The sequence below is a fragment of the Esox lucius genome, chromosome 16 (assembly GCF_011004845.1).
Source record: "Esox lucius isolate fEsoLuc1 chromosome 16, fEsoLuc1.pri, whole genome shotgun sequence".
NCBI lineage: Eukaryota > Metazoa > Chordata > Actinopteri > Esociformes > Esocidae > Esox > Esox lucius.
Genome location: NC_047584.1, coordinates 24,240,959 through 24,256,410, shown reverse-complemented (window position 1 = coordinate 24,256,410; position 15,452 = coordinate 24,240,959). Strand labels below are relative to the sequence as shown.

The 15,452-nt window shown below is 43.1% G+C and overlaps 1 protein-coding gene across 8 annotated transcripts in view; it reads left to right on the top strand.

The window, feature by feature from the left end:
- LOC105016385 (LIM and senescent cell antigen-like-containing domain protein 1) overlaps window positions 1-15,322 on the top strand; it is a 28,716-nt gene extending 13,394 nt beyond the window's left edge. For 4 of the 8 annotated variants that reach the window (XM_010880187.5, XM_010880189.2, XM_010880186.3 and 1 more), the window contains exons 2-11: window positions 7,409-7,568; window positions 8,031-8,097; window positions 8,301-8,421; window positions 8,540-8,689; window positions 10,359-10,509; window positions 11,249-11,341; window positions 11,655-11,703; window positions 11,874-11,949; window positions 12,204-12,374; window positions 13,105-13,192. In XM_010880187.5, the coding sequence (XP_010878489.1) occupies window positions 7,409-7,568; window positions 8,031-8,097; window positions 8,301-8,421; window positions 8,540-8,689; window positions 10,359-10,509; window positions 11,249-11,341; window positions 11,655-11,703; window positions 11,874-11,949; window positions 12,204-12,333 (997 nt within the window). In that variant the 3' untranslated portion in view covers window positions 12,334-12,374; window positions 13,105-13,192. Of the gene's footprint in view, window positions 1-2,529; window positions 2,756-3,497; window positions 4,183-7,408; window positions 7,569-8,030; window positions 8,098-8,300; window positions 8,422-8,539; window positions 8,690-10,358; window positions 10,510-11,248; window positions 11,342-11,654; window positions 11,704-11,873; window positions 11,950-12,203; window positions 12,375-13,104 lie in introns of those variants that run through there. The other 4 variants (XM_010880188.5, XM_010880181.5, XM_010880182.5 and 1 more) reach the window with 4 other exon arrangements.
- The last annotated feature ends 130 nt before the right edge of the window (window positions 15,323-15,452 follow it).

Below are 15,452 nucleotides of genomic sequence, written 5' to 3'. Positions count from 1 at the left end.
TTACCTGAATTACCACAGACAAGCTAAAGTGGAGTGGTTGAGGAATAAAAAGACAAATGGCTTAGTGTGGCCCAGTCATATTCTCAATCCATATCCAAAAGAAAATGTTTACATGACCAGAAGCCTGCTCTCTGTTGACGCTACTCAAGGAACTTGACCAAGTTCTATAAAGAATAATGAAATATTCCCAAATGTAGGTGTGCAAAGTTTGCAGAGACCAATCCCAAGACACTCACAGATGTAATTACTGCCAAAGGAACCCATCACTAAGTATTAACTTATTAGTTTTAATTTCACAATAATAATAAAAAAAAAATATATATACATGTGTGTAGATGAGTGGGGAAAAATCTATGGGGCGATAACACAACCAAATGTGAAAAGGCTTAAGGGGATATAGAGTTTATAGGCTCTGTATTTACTCTGGAACGTGCACTAGACAAATAACCCCTGGGAGGCCGTCATGGCTGTCTGCCTTAACATCTACTTCTCCAAACATGTGTCCACAGCTTGCACTGCTTTGTAAAGCTCAGGGAATAAACCTTTACACAGATTTAAGGTCAGTCTGTCACAGCACAAGTCTTTATTTTTATCCCTATCAGATCTTTGTGTGATCTTTGTATTGATGTTGTACCCATCTAAAGCTGTTTCCTGTAATCATCATCATCAACAACCACATAATCACAACAAATAAATATTCTCACGGAAAAGATACAGTCCCGAAGAGTCATTTCTGTCACCTCCATGCCCACATCAGACCCCCAGATGGCAGGGTTTCTCTCTCTAGCTGAGTTGGCCCTGCTTAGTTGGGTCTAAATACAGCCACAGACTAAAAGTCACATGGGAATCTTGTGTGGGACAACTGTAGTGTTGTAGCTAATTCTAACTGTTTTCCTAATCTTCACCCAAAATCCCAGCCTGTTAATATGGATATTCTCCTAACCTGCTGTGATCTTCTAACCTGCTATGTAATATCACTTCTGTCCATTGCTGTGCTTCATCTAGTCAAAGCCTCCCTGCACAGACTGATGCCTTCTGTCTGGCTGTTGGTGTTGTAGAGTAGCCCTAGACTTCATCATCCAGAAGAGAAAGTACACCTGCTAGAAGACATACAATGCAGCAAAAGAATGAATAAATGCCATACAGTTCATACCTTTTCATTTTGCGTTGATTTTCATTTCACTATGAATACCGAATGTGTGTGCATGGATGTCAGTTTAGGATTAAAGCTAGTTAGTTAGGTTTGTTTTGTTGACTGGATTTCATTAGAGTTCTGCAGAGCCATGTCCCAACACAGAGAATGTTCCTCACAGCCACCGTGTCTGTTGTTGACAGTTGCTGAGGACATGTTTTGGCAGTAGCCCTCTGAGTGCCCCTTTCGATGGCCTCCATAATTATAGACTAATGGTGAGCCCATAGACACACACACACACACACACACACTAAAATGTAGACAGACATTAATTCATACAGATCTCTCTGAATCTCTAAATCTGTCTCCCTGTGTTTTAGATAAGATGCTGTGTTTGTTTATTGCCCCTATTTGTTTGTCATGACAATAAGTCATACAATGTATAACTCAACTGCACTCAATACTTTCACTCTATGAAATGTATTTATAACTTATAGTGTAGCTCCTAATAGTGAGTTGACGTTGAAAGAGAGAAACATCAGTTTTTAATGAAGTCCAGATGTCTATTGTGACTGACCAGAAATTCAGAAAATATATGACTGTTTACAGATCCGTAAGCATGGCCTTACTTTTTAGAAAAGCTGCCATAGGTGCTGCACACTACCCACAAAATTTGATGGAAACTGAGCTGCACTTCCGAATCTCCTGAAAATGTAAATTCACATTTAAGACACATATTTCCCATGGAGCCACAAAGAATTGGACAACAGATCAAACACTGATGAACAGAATCTGTTGGTCAAAAATATCCCAATGTGCAAATACAGCAGCAAGATTTGTGAATCGTTGCCATGTTTAAAGGGTCACCTGTGAAGCACAAACAACATAGTGAACATAATCAATATTCATTTCTTTCTATCAGTTCCCTTGTCATTCATACTTGAAAGATTGGCACATTATGACATTGTACATAGTTAATAATGTATCATGTATTTCCCTTGTTTTTCCTCTTTCTTTGGCAATGTAAACAAACGTGTCCCATGCCAATAAACCCTGGATGTGCGAGAGAGAAGCTCCTCCTGTTGTTGTGGAATGTAAACCGTGTAGCCAGGAATAGTTTAGTGCCAAAATGACATGACCATATAGATATTCTGTTGAATTCTCTCCACTATTCTCCTCTCATTTCTTCTGTTGTCCTCTTCTCCCCTCCTCCTTCCCAATGTATAATCAGCTGTAATCAGGCTGGCAGCTCAACAGGGTTTCCTGTTGTGTTCCCGCCCACCATCACCATTGTCCTGTGGCCACTTTGTGCTATTCTTTTTTTGGAACGTTTCAATGGTAGTAATGAGTGAATTTGCACCTAGCAGAATGACGCATACCCGTGCACACTAACACACACCGGGGCAGGCGTCAGCTGCCAGCTCCTAGTTTGGAGATGAGACTTTCCCGGGTGTCTATTTGTAGAATGATGGAAACAGACTGAAGACCGGAATAGCAGAGAGGGAATGCCTCTGCACTTCTGGTTTACAGTCTTCGGTACTCTGTGGAGGGAGACGTGTCGACATTACTAGATGCTGAAGAAACACACAGGCTGAGATTGAGATTAGGAGGCAGGATTTTAAAGTAAACGGAGGGACAAGGTTTTTTATCCAGACATGGTTTTTCTTAAAGAGGACGACTATGTTCCCAAGGAGTCTGAATTATTTGACTCTCTCATGCAGAGTTATTATCCTGGGTTTTAGCTTGTTTAGGAGTGTACAAGGAGAGGCAGTCAGAGCCGTCCAGGGAATGAGTTATAGCTACATAAACAACTGTCTTTCCTCTGCTGGTTTAGAGCAGTGGTGTACTCATTTTTATCAATTTATACTATATTTTTGTGTTTATTCAATAGAAAAGAACTGGCAGAATATGGACGCCATGGCGTTTATTTTTTCATCATGTTTTCAAATGGCAGGGTCCATGTTTCATTCCATAAGCCCCCTTGTGTATCAGTTGCTCAATTCAGTTTGTAGCGTTTTTGACTCAAATCCATGCAGTGGATCTCTGACACATACACGCACACACACACACACACACACACACACACACACACACACACACACACACTGTACACATAACCAAACACATGACCTGAGCCAAACCATCTGTTTCTGTCCTGGAAGAAATAATGTAGAAGAGATTGTGTATGTTTGTGCATGTTTGGGTTTTCCTATATAAATGAGGACAGAAATGTTAAAGAGGAGAACGTGAAAAAGGGTAATATTTGATATTACCGTAATTAGTGGGATGGTTTCAGGGTTAAGGTTATGTTTTTGAGTTAGGTTAGGTTAAGATTAGCATTAGGTAAGGTTAGGATTAGGATTGTAAAAAACCAATTTGGATGACCTCATCTGTTTAGCTAAGTTCAATGTGTGTGTGAGGGTGTGCACTTCACAGTATCACAATTACCTCTGTCAGTTCTGCTGTAGGTCAGTGGCTAGGCTGGCTCCAAGTTCGAAAGACACACCCCCTTAACAGAGAGAAAGAGAGAGAGAGAGTGGGAGGGAAGAGATGTGACCCACAGAGTTAGGGAGAGGGAGGGCAAGAGAAAGACACTTTAGGCAGTATGAAAGTGAATGAGTGTGAGCCAGGGAGATTAAAAGGACAGAGCGAGGGAGAAGCAGAGGGAGGTAGGGAGGTCAATCGGAGATCTGTGTGAAGTCAGGGAAGTTAGTCTCCTTCTCAGTGCTGCTCAGGTCTCTTCTCTGGACTACCTCTCCTGGCCTTCAGATTGTGTTGCTCCCGGGGGGAAAGGCTGCGTTGGGAAGATAGGGCCGGGACAGGGCGTCTTGGACTTGGAGCGGATCCATGGAGGTACCAGTCCATAGTCGTCAGTTGCCCCCAACCATTCCGGAGAATGGCGAGGCCCCTGAGCTTGAACCCCATCCCGCAGAGGTCAACGGTCATCCTCATGCCTTCGGCGGGGAGGCAGAGCTGCCCGTCTCCAAGTCTCAGAGGAGACGCAGCGACGTCAAAGTCTACAAGGAGTTCTGTGACTTCTACGCGCGGTTGTAAGTCAGAGAGACGCGACTCACACTCACACGGGGGCAGGAGGTGTGTGCAAACAGATTGAGTGTATCCCTGGTGTAGATCTCTCACTCACCTATGGGATCCAGTGACCTCATTACATATTAGTGTGCCCTCTGAGCAGTGTACATTAGGTTCTGTTTCTCCGGTTGGGGCATAGCAATTCCTGCTTCCCAGTGACTGCTGGCTTTTTTTTTCAGAATGTGAAGAATTCCGGTATTAGATCAGGCTTAGGAACAGTTTAATGATTTGACATAAACTGACAATTGGCTGGTGTTATTTCACAGTTCATCATGACATGGTGGGGTGGGAGGTTGTGGCTCCGAGACCCTGGGCTATTTCAGTGCTGCCAGAGGTTGTAATGCAAAGTGAAATATGCTGGCAGGCTTCAGAAGTGTATTTGTGTGTGACAGGAAGGGATCTAGGGGATAAGGAACAGCTAAATATACAGTATGTGGGGTTTATGTTTTGCCCTTGTCAATAGTGATAATAACTGAAAATCTTCCATAACTGAAAATATTTCAACCTGGTCTCCAGTCTCAATGAAAATGTCTGGAATGCTAACCATTAGCGAGTTTAGAAGGAACTGAGAGTCACACATTTTGAGGATTATTCTGGCCCGATCCTTGCATTCCTCAGATTCTATTGTTCATTTTGCAGACCGTTCAGTTTCTTTTGACCCAACGGGTACAAATGCTACAAGTCAGGAATAATTTGTTTTTTAACTTACGAGGTCCGGAGACTAGTTCTGTGTGCTACATGATAATTAAATGAACCCAACTTAGAAAAGGTCTACAAGTTCTCCTGTGTTTTTGTGTTTTTTACTTGTGTTCAAGGTCCACTGAAATGCATAAACCACATCATGGGTCACTTTTACTAAATAAAATAAATTTTACTCCCCAACATTTGTTTCATGTAAATACCATTTCATTCAACTCATCATTAGTAATGGACCTGTTTGATTAGTGGCGTTTCTGCAGTACAAATGTTCCAGCAGAGTTTGCTAAATAACTTGCCACGGGATTCATGATCATGATATCATTCTGCCATGTAGGTACAGCTGGATCTTTAGTGATTGTTATTGGGTTAGCCCCATTGTTAAAGGGCTATGATGTGGTGAGTGGCAAACGGACCCGCATCGCCTTCTTTAAAATTGAAGGACAATACTAACTGCTAATGCATTTTTTGTATGCCTTATTATTCAGCACAGTTGATTGCCTACTGTGTTAAATTGAGTATGTTCTTTTCTGCATTCTACGCATTGCAGATTTGTAACAACACAAGCTGTGTTGCTGTAACATTTTCATTGTCATGGAAACAAAATGACATTTGATATTTGGTGTCCCAGGTCTAAGTTAGTCCCTGATTGGAGGGAAAGAGTGAAAAGGTGCCAGAACTGGCTTGAAGGTCCTAAGTTAAATATAAGGACTATAGTGAAATACATTTAGAAGTTCCTACCTGTGTCAGTTAGTCTGATATGAAGACATTCTGGTCTGTAAACACATATAGAAACAACACATACAAACACAAAACAGGGGTGTCATCATTTCAAAAGGTTTATGTTTCTCTCTCGCTGAAACACAGTAACTTATAAAGTTATTCACCAATCAGCAAAACAAATTTATAATAGTCTCCCTGTCTCTGGGGGAAATGCTTGAGGTTTGTTGTTGCTTCCTCTCAGCGGGGCCAAGGCAGGCATTCTGAGTCCTTTGTTTTGTCTGATGTCACGCCAGAGTCATGGACATATGGCCCCCGTTCCTACAGTACACACTACATCTGATGTCACACCAGGGTCATGGACATATGGCCCCCGTTCCTACAGTACACACTACATCTGATGTCACACCAGGGTCATGGACATATGGCCCCCGTTCCTACAGTACACACTACATCTGATGTCACACCAGGGTCATGGACATATGGCCCCCGTTCCTACAGTACACACTACATCTGATGTCACACCAGGGTCATGGACATATGGCCCCCGTTCCTACAGTACACACTACATCTGATGTCACACCAGGGTCATAGACATATGGCCCCCGTTCCTACAGTACACACTACATCTGATGTCACACCAGAGTCATGGACATATGGCCCCCGTTCCTACAGTACACACTACATCTGATGTCACACCAGAGTCATGGACATATGGCCCCCATTCCTACAGTACACACTACATCTGATGTCACACCAGGGTCATGGACATATGGCCCCCGTTCCTACAGTACACACTACATCAGACAGTGTGATGATAGCTGGACAACTCCCTGACGGAGGTTCTGCATCAATTCCACATCTAGTCATTAGGTCTGTGTGCTCTGGAATTCACAGAGAGAGATTCAGGACAGTGAGTTAATATGCTGTGATAATGCTGTGTATGTGTGCATGTGTGAGTGTGTGTGTGTGTGTGTGTGCAGGTTCGCGCATTAGCGTTTGTGGGTCTGCCAGTCTCCTGGACACACACTGGAATTCCGACCTTTTAAACAAAGCAACTCACTTTAATCCCTCCATCCCCTCCTACTCCTCCTCTTTTTCTCTCTTTTCATTACATCGGGTCTGCATGTTTGGAGGGAAAAACACTCTGGTATCCAGGTCTGGTGACATGAATGTGGGCTTGAGTTTGAGGGACTTGAGCAGCCCGTCCTGTTGTTCTGAGTTGGAAGGAGGCATGGCTTTATTTGAACTCCTTAGGCACTCTCTGCTCCTCATACACTCATCCTGTGTACACAGAGTGTCAGACATACCCTTCCTTCACTATGGTCGCAAGTTGCTGTTGAAGCTGTTTCTGAAGCATGTGTTCCTTGGCAGTGTTTGAGACAGTCCAGGCGCTGGCTGTTCGTGACGATCGTACATCTCAGTTAATTGCGGACAGATGGGAGGATGCTGAAGCTCTGAAAACAAAACATCTGCATTTTTGTCTCCAGCCTAAAGCTATGATAGTTGGACCCACACACAAACACACCAGAAGGTTCTATGGGAACTGACCATTGAATCCCTCTGTGTGTGGGAGGGAATATGTGTGCTCTCGTCACTCATTTCCCCACCCCAACCCCCCAAGACTACAACCTCTCGCTGGATGTCCTGTGTGGAGCGATGAGCTGTTCTTTCGCAACTGGGTGACACTGGGTCATTGGGACGTTCCTACATATTCCTCTCTTTTTTTTTTTCAGTTCTCTAGTTAACCCTCTCCTCTCTGTCTCCTCTCAGCAACATGGCCAACGCCCTGGCCAACGCGATGTGTGAGCGCTGTAAGAGCGGCTTCGCCCCGGCGGAGAAGATCGTCAACAGCAACGGGGAGCTGTACCACGAGGGCTGCTTCGTCTGTGCTCAGTGCTTCCAGCAGTTCCCAGAGGGGCTGTTCTATGAGGTGATGCACTCCAACTGTACCCCTCTTACAATGTCATCCTACCCTTTCCTGTTATCCCTCCCCTCCAATACAACACTGTACTGCTGCCTAAAATAAACCTTAAGTCCCCTGGGACGATTACAGCCTTGGCCTTCCTCTCGTCACATATTCAATATTCGGTACTTTATAGTGTATTAGCTAGACCGACTCCCAGTCTTACTGAACCCAGCCTAATGCATTACCGACCCATTAAAGGCTTGTCTCTCAGCTATTCCGCTGTCTGTGTGTCTCCGGCTGGCTGGTCAGTGGCCAGCGTAACATCCAGGAGGCCAGACGCTTCTCCAGCTGACCCTAGGGAGCCCAGAGCTCGTGCCTGAAAGGAAGATGAGAGCCAGACGTATTTGTAAACGTAAAGGTGTCTGTGGCTGCTGTACGTTCTATTTATTGCCCGATTAGGATGCTAATGTTTCTCTCCTTCTGCAGTTCGAGGGCAGGAAGTACTGCGAGCACGACTTTCAGATGCTGTTTGCTCCCTGCTGCCACCAATGTGGTAAGTAGAGGAACTGCACCTTCACAGCTTTATTATCAACTCAGTGACCGTGAAGGCCATGTTTGGTCTCCTGTGCTTTCCTCACTTTGGGCTCTAGACACAGCAGTCTGTTTTATTTGTAAATTTAATAACAAAAATCTCTGTTATAGTCTTGCCAGTGTGCTATCTGTGACATCATTCCACACCTCCTTTCCTCCTCTCAGGAGAGTTTATTATTGGTCGTGTGATTAAGGCGATGAACAACAGCTGGCACCCGGACTGCTTCTGCTGTGACCTCTGCCAGGCTGTGCTGGCCGACGTGGGCTTCGTCAAGAACGCCGGCAGGTCAGTCAGGAGACCTGGACAGGATCACAGATAACACAGTATGGATATAACGCCATGGGAAAAGGGGACGGCATCTTGCAAATCTTTCTTCCTACGCATCTCTTTCTCCCTCTCTCAGGCACCTGTGCCGCCCGTGTCACAACCGCGAGAAGGCTCGTGGTCTGGGGAAGTACATCTGTCAGAAGTGCCATGCCATCATCGAAGAGCAGCCGCTTCTGTTCAAGAACGACCCCTACCACCCTGACCACTTCAACTGCAACAACTGCGGGTACATGTGCCGGCAGTCCACAGCTCTTCTGACATTACACACACGAGCCAAACATAATATTTATACAACGTGCAAACAGCCTTGCCACAACCACTGCTAAATCGCCACACAAACTTCAAACACCCTCTGCGTGAACTTAGTGGTCCGCACAAGCACTGCCAAATCTGCAATCAACTTTTACACAACCCACTGTAAACATAACTTTGCATCCAGCTTCCATGTGACTCAGGGGCGGGGGGAATGACTGCCCCCAAACATTAAGGATTTTCAAGGCTGACCACAGTACTGACGGCTTTGTTATGGCTCCATTCACCTGTGAGAAACCGTTAATTTGGCTCCCAAACAACTCTTTGTTTACCACTACAGACAACTGACCGCTCTACAAATCACCTTGCATAATTAAGATTCATTGTCATTGATAAATCGGTCATAATCTTCCCATAATACATTGGGATTCTGATGCTTCAAAACACGGCTAATGGCTTTGTCCATATCTATTACGCTCCAGGACGCAACCTATTACCACACTGTAGCCTTTAAGTGGTTAAACTAATGTGTTATAAAACTGTCTCTCCAGAGTCTTCATTTCAGTATAGTGGGACTCCTCTGGGTTAGTTTCAGTAGTGTAGAGAGGGAGGGAGTAGTGGGTGAGGGAAAAGAGACTGTAGACTGGGAAGGAGGATAGAATTCTCAGGGTAGCTCTTTAAGATGACATATCAGACAGTTGAAAGGCACTTCCAACCTAACCTACCCTTTCCTGTAAGACTGACTGTGTTTAAAAAAAAAAATCCAGCTGTCAGCCTGTCCTTTGCCTGGGGCAGAGGCTGTGATAAAACCAGTATATTCATATTCAGTCAGGAAGTGTGACGTCTCATTCCTCTGCGCAACATTGCCACTGGGCGTGTTTGTGCTTTGTAGCATTTTCTTTCCCCCTAACAAGGTAGACCTCTCCCAGACCAGACAGGAAACATAGACGGGCACACTGTTGGCAGGATGCTGAACAGAACAGACGCATGTGCACACACACACACACACACACACACATTCATACATACATACACACCAGGGAACACCCAATTAGGCATGGCGCTAACTCTGTCATGACTCATGCTAATGCATTTCCTGTCACAGATAAGGGGGAGAGGTCAGCATTTCTCTGTTCCAGCCCTGCACGGCTCCAGTCCTCAGGGGATGCCATGTCTACCGAACTTGATTCGGCCTGAATTCCTATTAAATGAGAACGAGTCCCTTTCACTCGCCCAGTTGAGTTATAGCCTTAAATGTAGCGCACATCGGATTCCACTGAGTTGAGCATCTGGCGGATTGTGGGCAATTTCAGTTTGTGTGATAATGAGTGTGAGGACACAACGACACTAACTATACTAGTGAACCATGGGAATCTGATTTTAGCTAGGCCATTTTGATCAGTTTTCTCTGTAACTCCCACATAATAGAGTGTGAAGTTTAGATAGTAAAATTCACAAACTTTTACTCTTATAATAGGAAATAAATGTTAGTCTTTATCTCCTCAGACCTGGTTACTCCGGTTTGTTAACTGAGTTGTAAATATTCAACAATGAACTAACAAACACAGTACTGGATGAACAGTAATGTGTTCTTGCTGTTTTGAGTTACTGATTATAATTTTGTCCTTCTTCCTCCCCTGTAGTAAGGAGCTGACAGCTGATGCCCGGGAGCTGAAGGGAGAGCTGTACTGCCTACCCTGCCATGACAAGATGGGTGTTCCCATCTGTGGCGCCTGCAGGAGACCCATCGAGGGCCGTGTGGTCAATGCCATGGGAAAACAGTGGCATGTTGAGGTATGGCGACATCACTCAAACGCTTTGGACCTGCTCAGTGGGTGCAGCAATACAAAATGTTTTGCAGAACATAATGATGATGGCAGTTTCTAAGCCTTGCTTACTTAAATACATCTATTTTTGTATGAAAAGGAAGCAGAATATACCGTTTGTCTCAGGTGGAGTAGAAATGTATGAAAGAAGTTACAATGTGAGATGAGTGTTAGGCTGAAAATAGCCTTTTTACTTTTTTCTCTCATCTGTGGACATGTTTGGATCTCAGAACGGAGGACTTCTTTCCTGTTTCATTGTCTTAACTCCACGGCCACCTTCTAACTTTTCTTTACCGCCATCCTCAAATTCCTACCCTTTTTACTCGCCTGTTGCCCCTCCTGCAGCATCATGTATGCGCTCTGTGTGAGTGTCCATTTCATGGCCAGCCATATTATGAGCGTGGGGACCACGCCTACTGTGAAAAACACTTTAACATGGCGAGGGCTTCCGGTTGACTGATGGGAGCCCTGTCCTGGCTGCATCGTTTCCAACTGTCTGGCCCGTTTTGCACTCTGCCCCCTGGTGGACATCCCTAGTACTCGCTAATCGCAGAGACCAACAGCTCTTTTTCTAAGAGGGCTGGTCTGGTCCAGTCTGACTATTAACGAGGTCTGTCTGAACCGGTCAGTCTGAACTAGGCTAGACCAGACTGACCGGTGTTGGTCTGTCTGTACTAACCTGTCGCGTGGGGACTTGTGTTTTTCAGCATTTTGTGTGTGCTAAGTGTGAGAAACCCTTCCTGGGCCATCGCCATTACGAACGCAAGGGACTGGCCTACTGTGAGACTCACTACAACCAGGTAATAGCAACACATCCCCAGAGAAGACAAGTCTCATGCGCAAGTGTTTTCTTAGTTACTCAATCCAGGAGCTGTATTTCATCTATCCATAAGCAAGGTTTTGCATCTTGCTGTATACTGCATACTGTGAATGAGACCTCCAGCCTTGGCTAGTTTTATGGCGCCACCTGGTGGTGAAAGTGCAACTGGAGCAAGGCAATAAATGAAGACTGAAGTGAATTGCTTGGCTAGTGTATCAGCAATACAGTCAAGACAAAAGACATATGAATAGATAGATTGCATGCCTGCCTCTTGACTCTGTCCCTGCCTACAGCTCTTTGGAGATGTCTGCTACCACTGCAACCGTGTCATTGAGGGTGACGGTAAGATATGACAGTCTAACATCACATAAAACATGCTATATTTTGTATTGTTTTATAGAACTACCTATGGCCTGGAAACTAGCTTGTCTCTGCTTGAGACTAGTTGTCATTGATTGTATTGTCTGGTGCCCAGGCTAATGTCATTCATGTGTGTGCTGTGTGTATTCCAGTGGTGTCCGCACTGAACAAGGCCTGGTGTGTAAATTGCTTCGCCTGTTCCACCTGCAACACCAAGCTGACACTCAAGTAAGTCAGAAGAAAATAACACGGCAGCAATAACATCCTGACATGCTTTGCCAATTCCAACCTTTCTTTCTGCTCGGTTTCTGAAGCAAAGGCACGTTCTCTACGTGCCTTTACAGCTTTACTTGCTCCACTGTGCCTGTGACTATATCGGTTTCCCAGCTTTTGCATCTACCTGTCATCTTTTTCCCCTCTGTCCCTCTCTTTCCCTGTGTGCCCATATCCTGGTGCCTCCACCTTCTCTCTGGTCCTGCCAGGGATAAGTTTGTAGAGGTGGATCTGAAGCCAGTTTGTAAACACTGCTATGAGCGCCTGCCAGATGACATCAGACGCCGTCTTGCCAAACGAGAAAAAGAAAAAAAGAAGAAAATACCTATGTGTCTATAAACTGGTCTGTCTTTCTTCTCACTTCCACTTTCCATTCATTGGTTAGTTTTTATTTCCCTCTAATTCTCTTTTTCTTTGGTCGGGCATTTGCTCCAAAGTTTCATGTGTCCTGCCTAGCTTTCATTCATCTGCTGATAGACAGTGTTTTCATTATTGATTTCTTGACATTCCACCTCCACGTCAATGAAAAATCAGTGAAAGTATAGATCAGCTAAATACATAAATAATTACCTGTACAGGTAGATTAATGATATAAGCAGTTTGTTGCATCTGTGCCTGCAATGTTGACCATATCTAGGTAACAATCTGACTGGAAGTCTTTTTGTCTCTGATCAGATGGGTCAGGAGTCTGGAGACGTGGTGTACGGTAGTATCTCCACAGATTAGTCCAAGTGTAAAGAGAAGGCTTTGTTCCGATTCCAGTTTGTATATGGGTAAAACAGTAATTGTTTCCCGTCTTTATGTGCCGGCTGGTTGGCTGTGGGACTGGCTCTCTGAATTTTACAGACCCAAGTATGTTTCACAACTGCTCTCCATGTAGCAACCCTGTTTAGCCTGAACACTAGGGTTTAGTCTGCTCAAAAGACCTCTTTACAGGAGAAGAACAGAGAGAAGGAACCACGAGGGAGGGGGAGGGGGGGGAGAGTGGGGGGGGGGTGAGCTTGAAGGACATTTGTACTAGATTAAAGTTTTGGACTTGTGATCTGGATTAAGATCAATTTAAGGTAGAACTCTACTCATGTACATTGTGTCTTTGTCTCTTGTTTACAGGAACAAGTTTGTGGAGTTTGACATGAAGCCAGTGTGTAAGAAATGTTACGAGAAATTTCCTCTCGAGCTCAAGAAGAGGCTCAAGAAGCTGGCGGAGACTGTGGGCCGGAAGTAGATAGAAAGACAAGCCTTGTAGTTAATAGATGGTCATGCTAGCCCGGACAGAAGTCATTATCATCAGAATGTTTGAGCAAAATTTACTTAGTTCCGCTTATTTAGTTAGAGATTAATTTTCCTTTTGCAGTTTCTTTTCAAGCATGGTCAAGAAGTACTATGAGTAGAGGATAGACAGTACACCACCAAGGTCAGACATACCCAATTCTAAATATATATTAATGTTATAGATACATATATGTATATATATGTATCTTTGATACCATATGTTTATTTAACATCATTTATTGTTTTTTAAGTTTAATATTTCACTTTAAAACCTGATCTGTATATGTAAGTATGCATCAGTGATCTGGGTATTTCATCATGTGAATAAAGAGTGTTGAGGAAGTTGTTACTGCCAGCACACCAGTCTGTTTCTGCCTCTGCCAACTCCTTCATCTTCACCTGGCCAGAGAAGCTGAAACAGGCACACACCTGGGCTATGTTACTGATGCTACTCAGTCATGTTGATGAGCAGCAGAACGAATATATGTATTCTACATGTGAATGTGTCGTATACTTAAGGAGCTCTTTATTTAACCTGCTTAGTACAATGGAACCATTGTAATTGTGCCAGTATGCATAACTGTATAACTTACCAATACGGTATATTAAGAGCATGTCATGTATTCAAAAAGATCTGATGTACAGTGCTATTTGAGTCCGATGTGCTTGCAGCTTCTCGAGAGAGGATAGGCTCCAAACCAGTAGTTGAGGTCATATAGAGACATACAGTGACATTTGTACAGATGAATGAGTGTATTCATCCGTTTTCTTAATGCATTGAAATATTATCCAAAGATATCACTGAATGTCATAATTTGTCACATAGAGGTATTTGTGTTTCCACAACATTGTGCTTGGCCTAATTTTGTTTTATTCATTTTATTACATTTAAAAATGTCTTGTGTGCATTAATAGAACATTTTGTAAACTGTCCAAATGAAAGATGTTTGTTTGTATGTTTCTGACATTCAGTATGTTCAGAAATTAAAAGTAACCTGATTTTTATGTAACAGTAATGGAATCAAACCTGATTTTCTCTATGCTTTATGTGTCGTAATGTTTTATTTTCAAAGGGGAAAATAAACATTGCAAATACAAACCATTACATTGATGCAGGGCCTTCTGCAAGCATAAGCGACTGATACAGGCTTTTGTACTTTTACTGACCAGCCCGGCAGGACCTGACTAACACTGGGCCGTCATTCATTTATTTTGTCATTCTTACTTAGATATCATATCAACATAACATACGCGAAGACAAGATATGCAGACGTGTATAAAGTATCTGTTAAGTAAAAACACATAAAAATATTTGCCCTGTGACAAAATTATTAGAAATAAATGAAATGTCATTTAAATAGCAACAGTTTTACATCCTCTTTTAAAGTGTATCAGCATAGGAAATGTTACAATTTAACAATCATTCTGCCGTGGAGGGCTAGAGCTGATCACTGAGGGCTACAGCCTACCCTGCACTGATGTATGGATTTGTTTCTAATTGCAATGTTTTTCCCAAGCCGACTGTGTACAGTGTAAGATGTGGCAATGTGTGATCCCCTTATGGCAGTACAGCCAGAGTATATTTTAAGGAAAACATTTAAATTGTTGTTTTGCAGGTGATAAAATACCACATTCCACAGCTAAATGGGAATATAATATACATTTTGTTGTTCTTGCCATACAAAGGCAATCCTCGCCTTGATTATAGTGCTTTTCCTAAAGCTATTTATGTTATTAACCATTAAATGCATGAGATTTTACTATGAATTTGGTTTGATTTTTGTTTTTACCCAAGCCATCACATTCAACTTAACTTAAAATATAATAATCATGTTACATTTTTCTCTACGCATTGATAGAAAAACTATGATGCACCTTCTTTTCCCCAAATCTAAGTATCTGAAAAACGATGAGAAATTGAACATTATAGACCTACCACTTAACTCACTGTTTGTGAAAAAAGGCAAACATGCTACAAAATGTATCTAAAACTGTTGTTCTAAACCTTTTTGCCACCATGGCCACGAGAGATTAAATATTCATTTTGCGAAAAGTATTTCCAAAGCACTTGTTTTCATTTTGTTTATTAAAATGTAATTGCATGAAGCCACTGGCATCAGCAGACATTTCTGGATTATAAAAATGAATTGGCTTGTTTTAAAAAAAAACTATCTTAAATAAATACA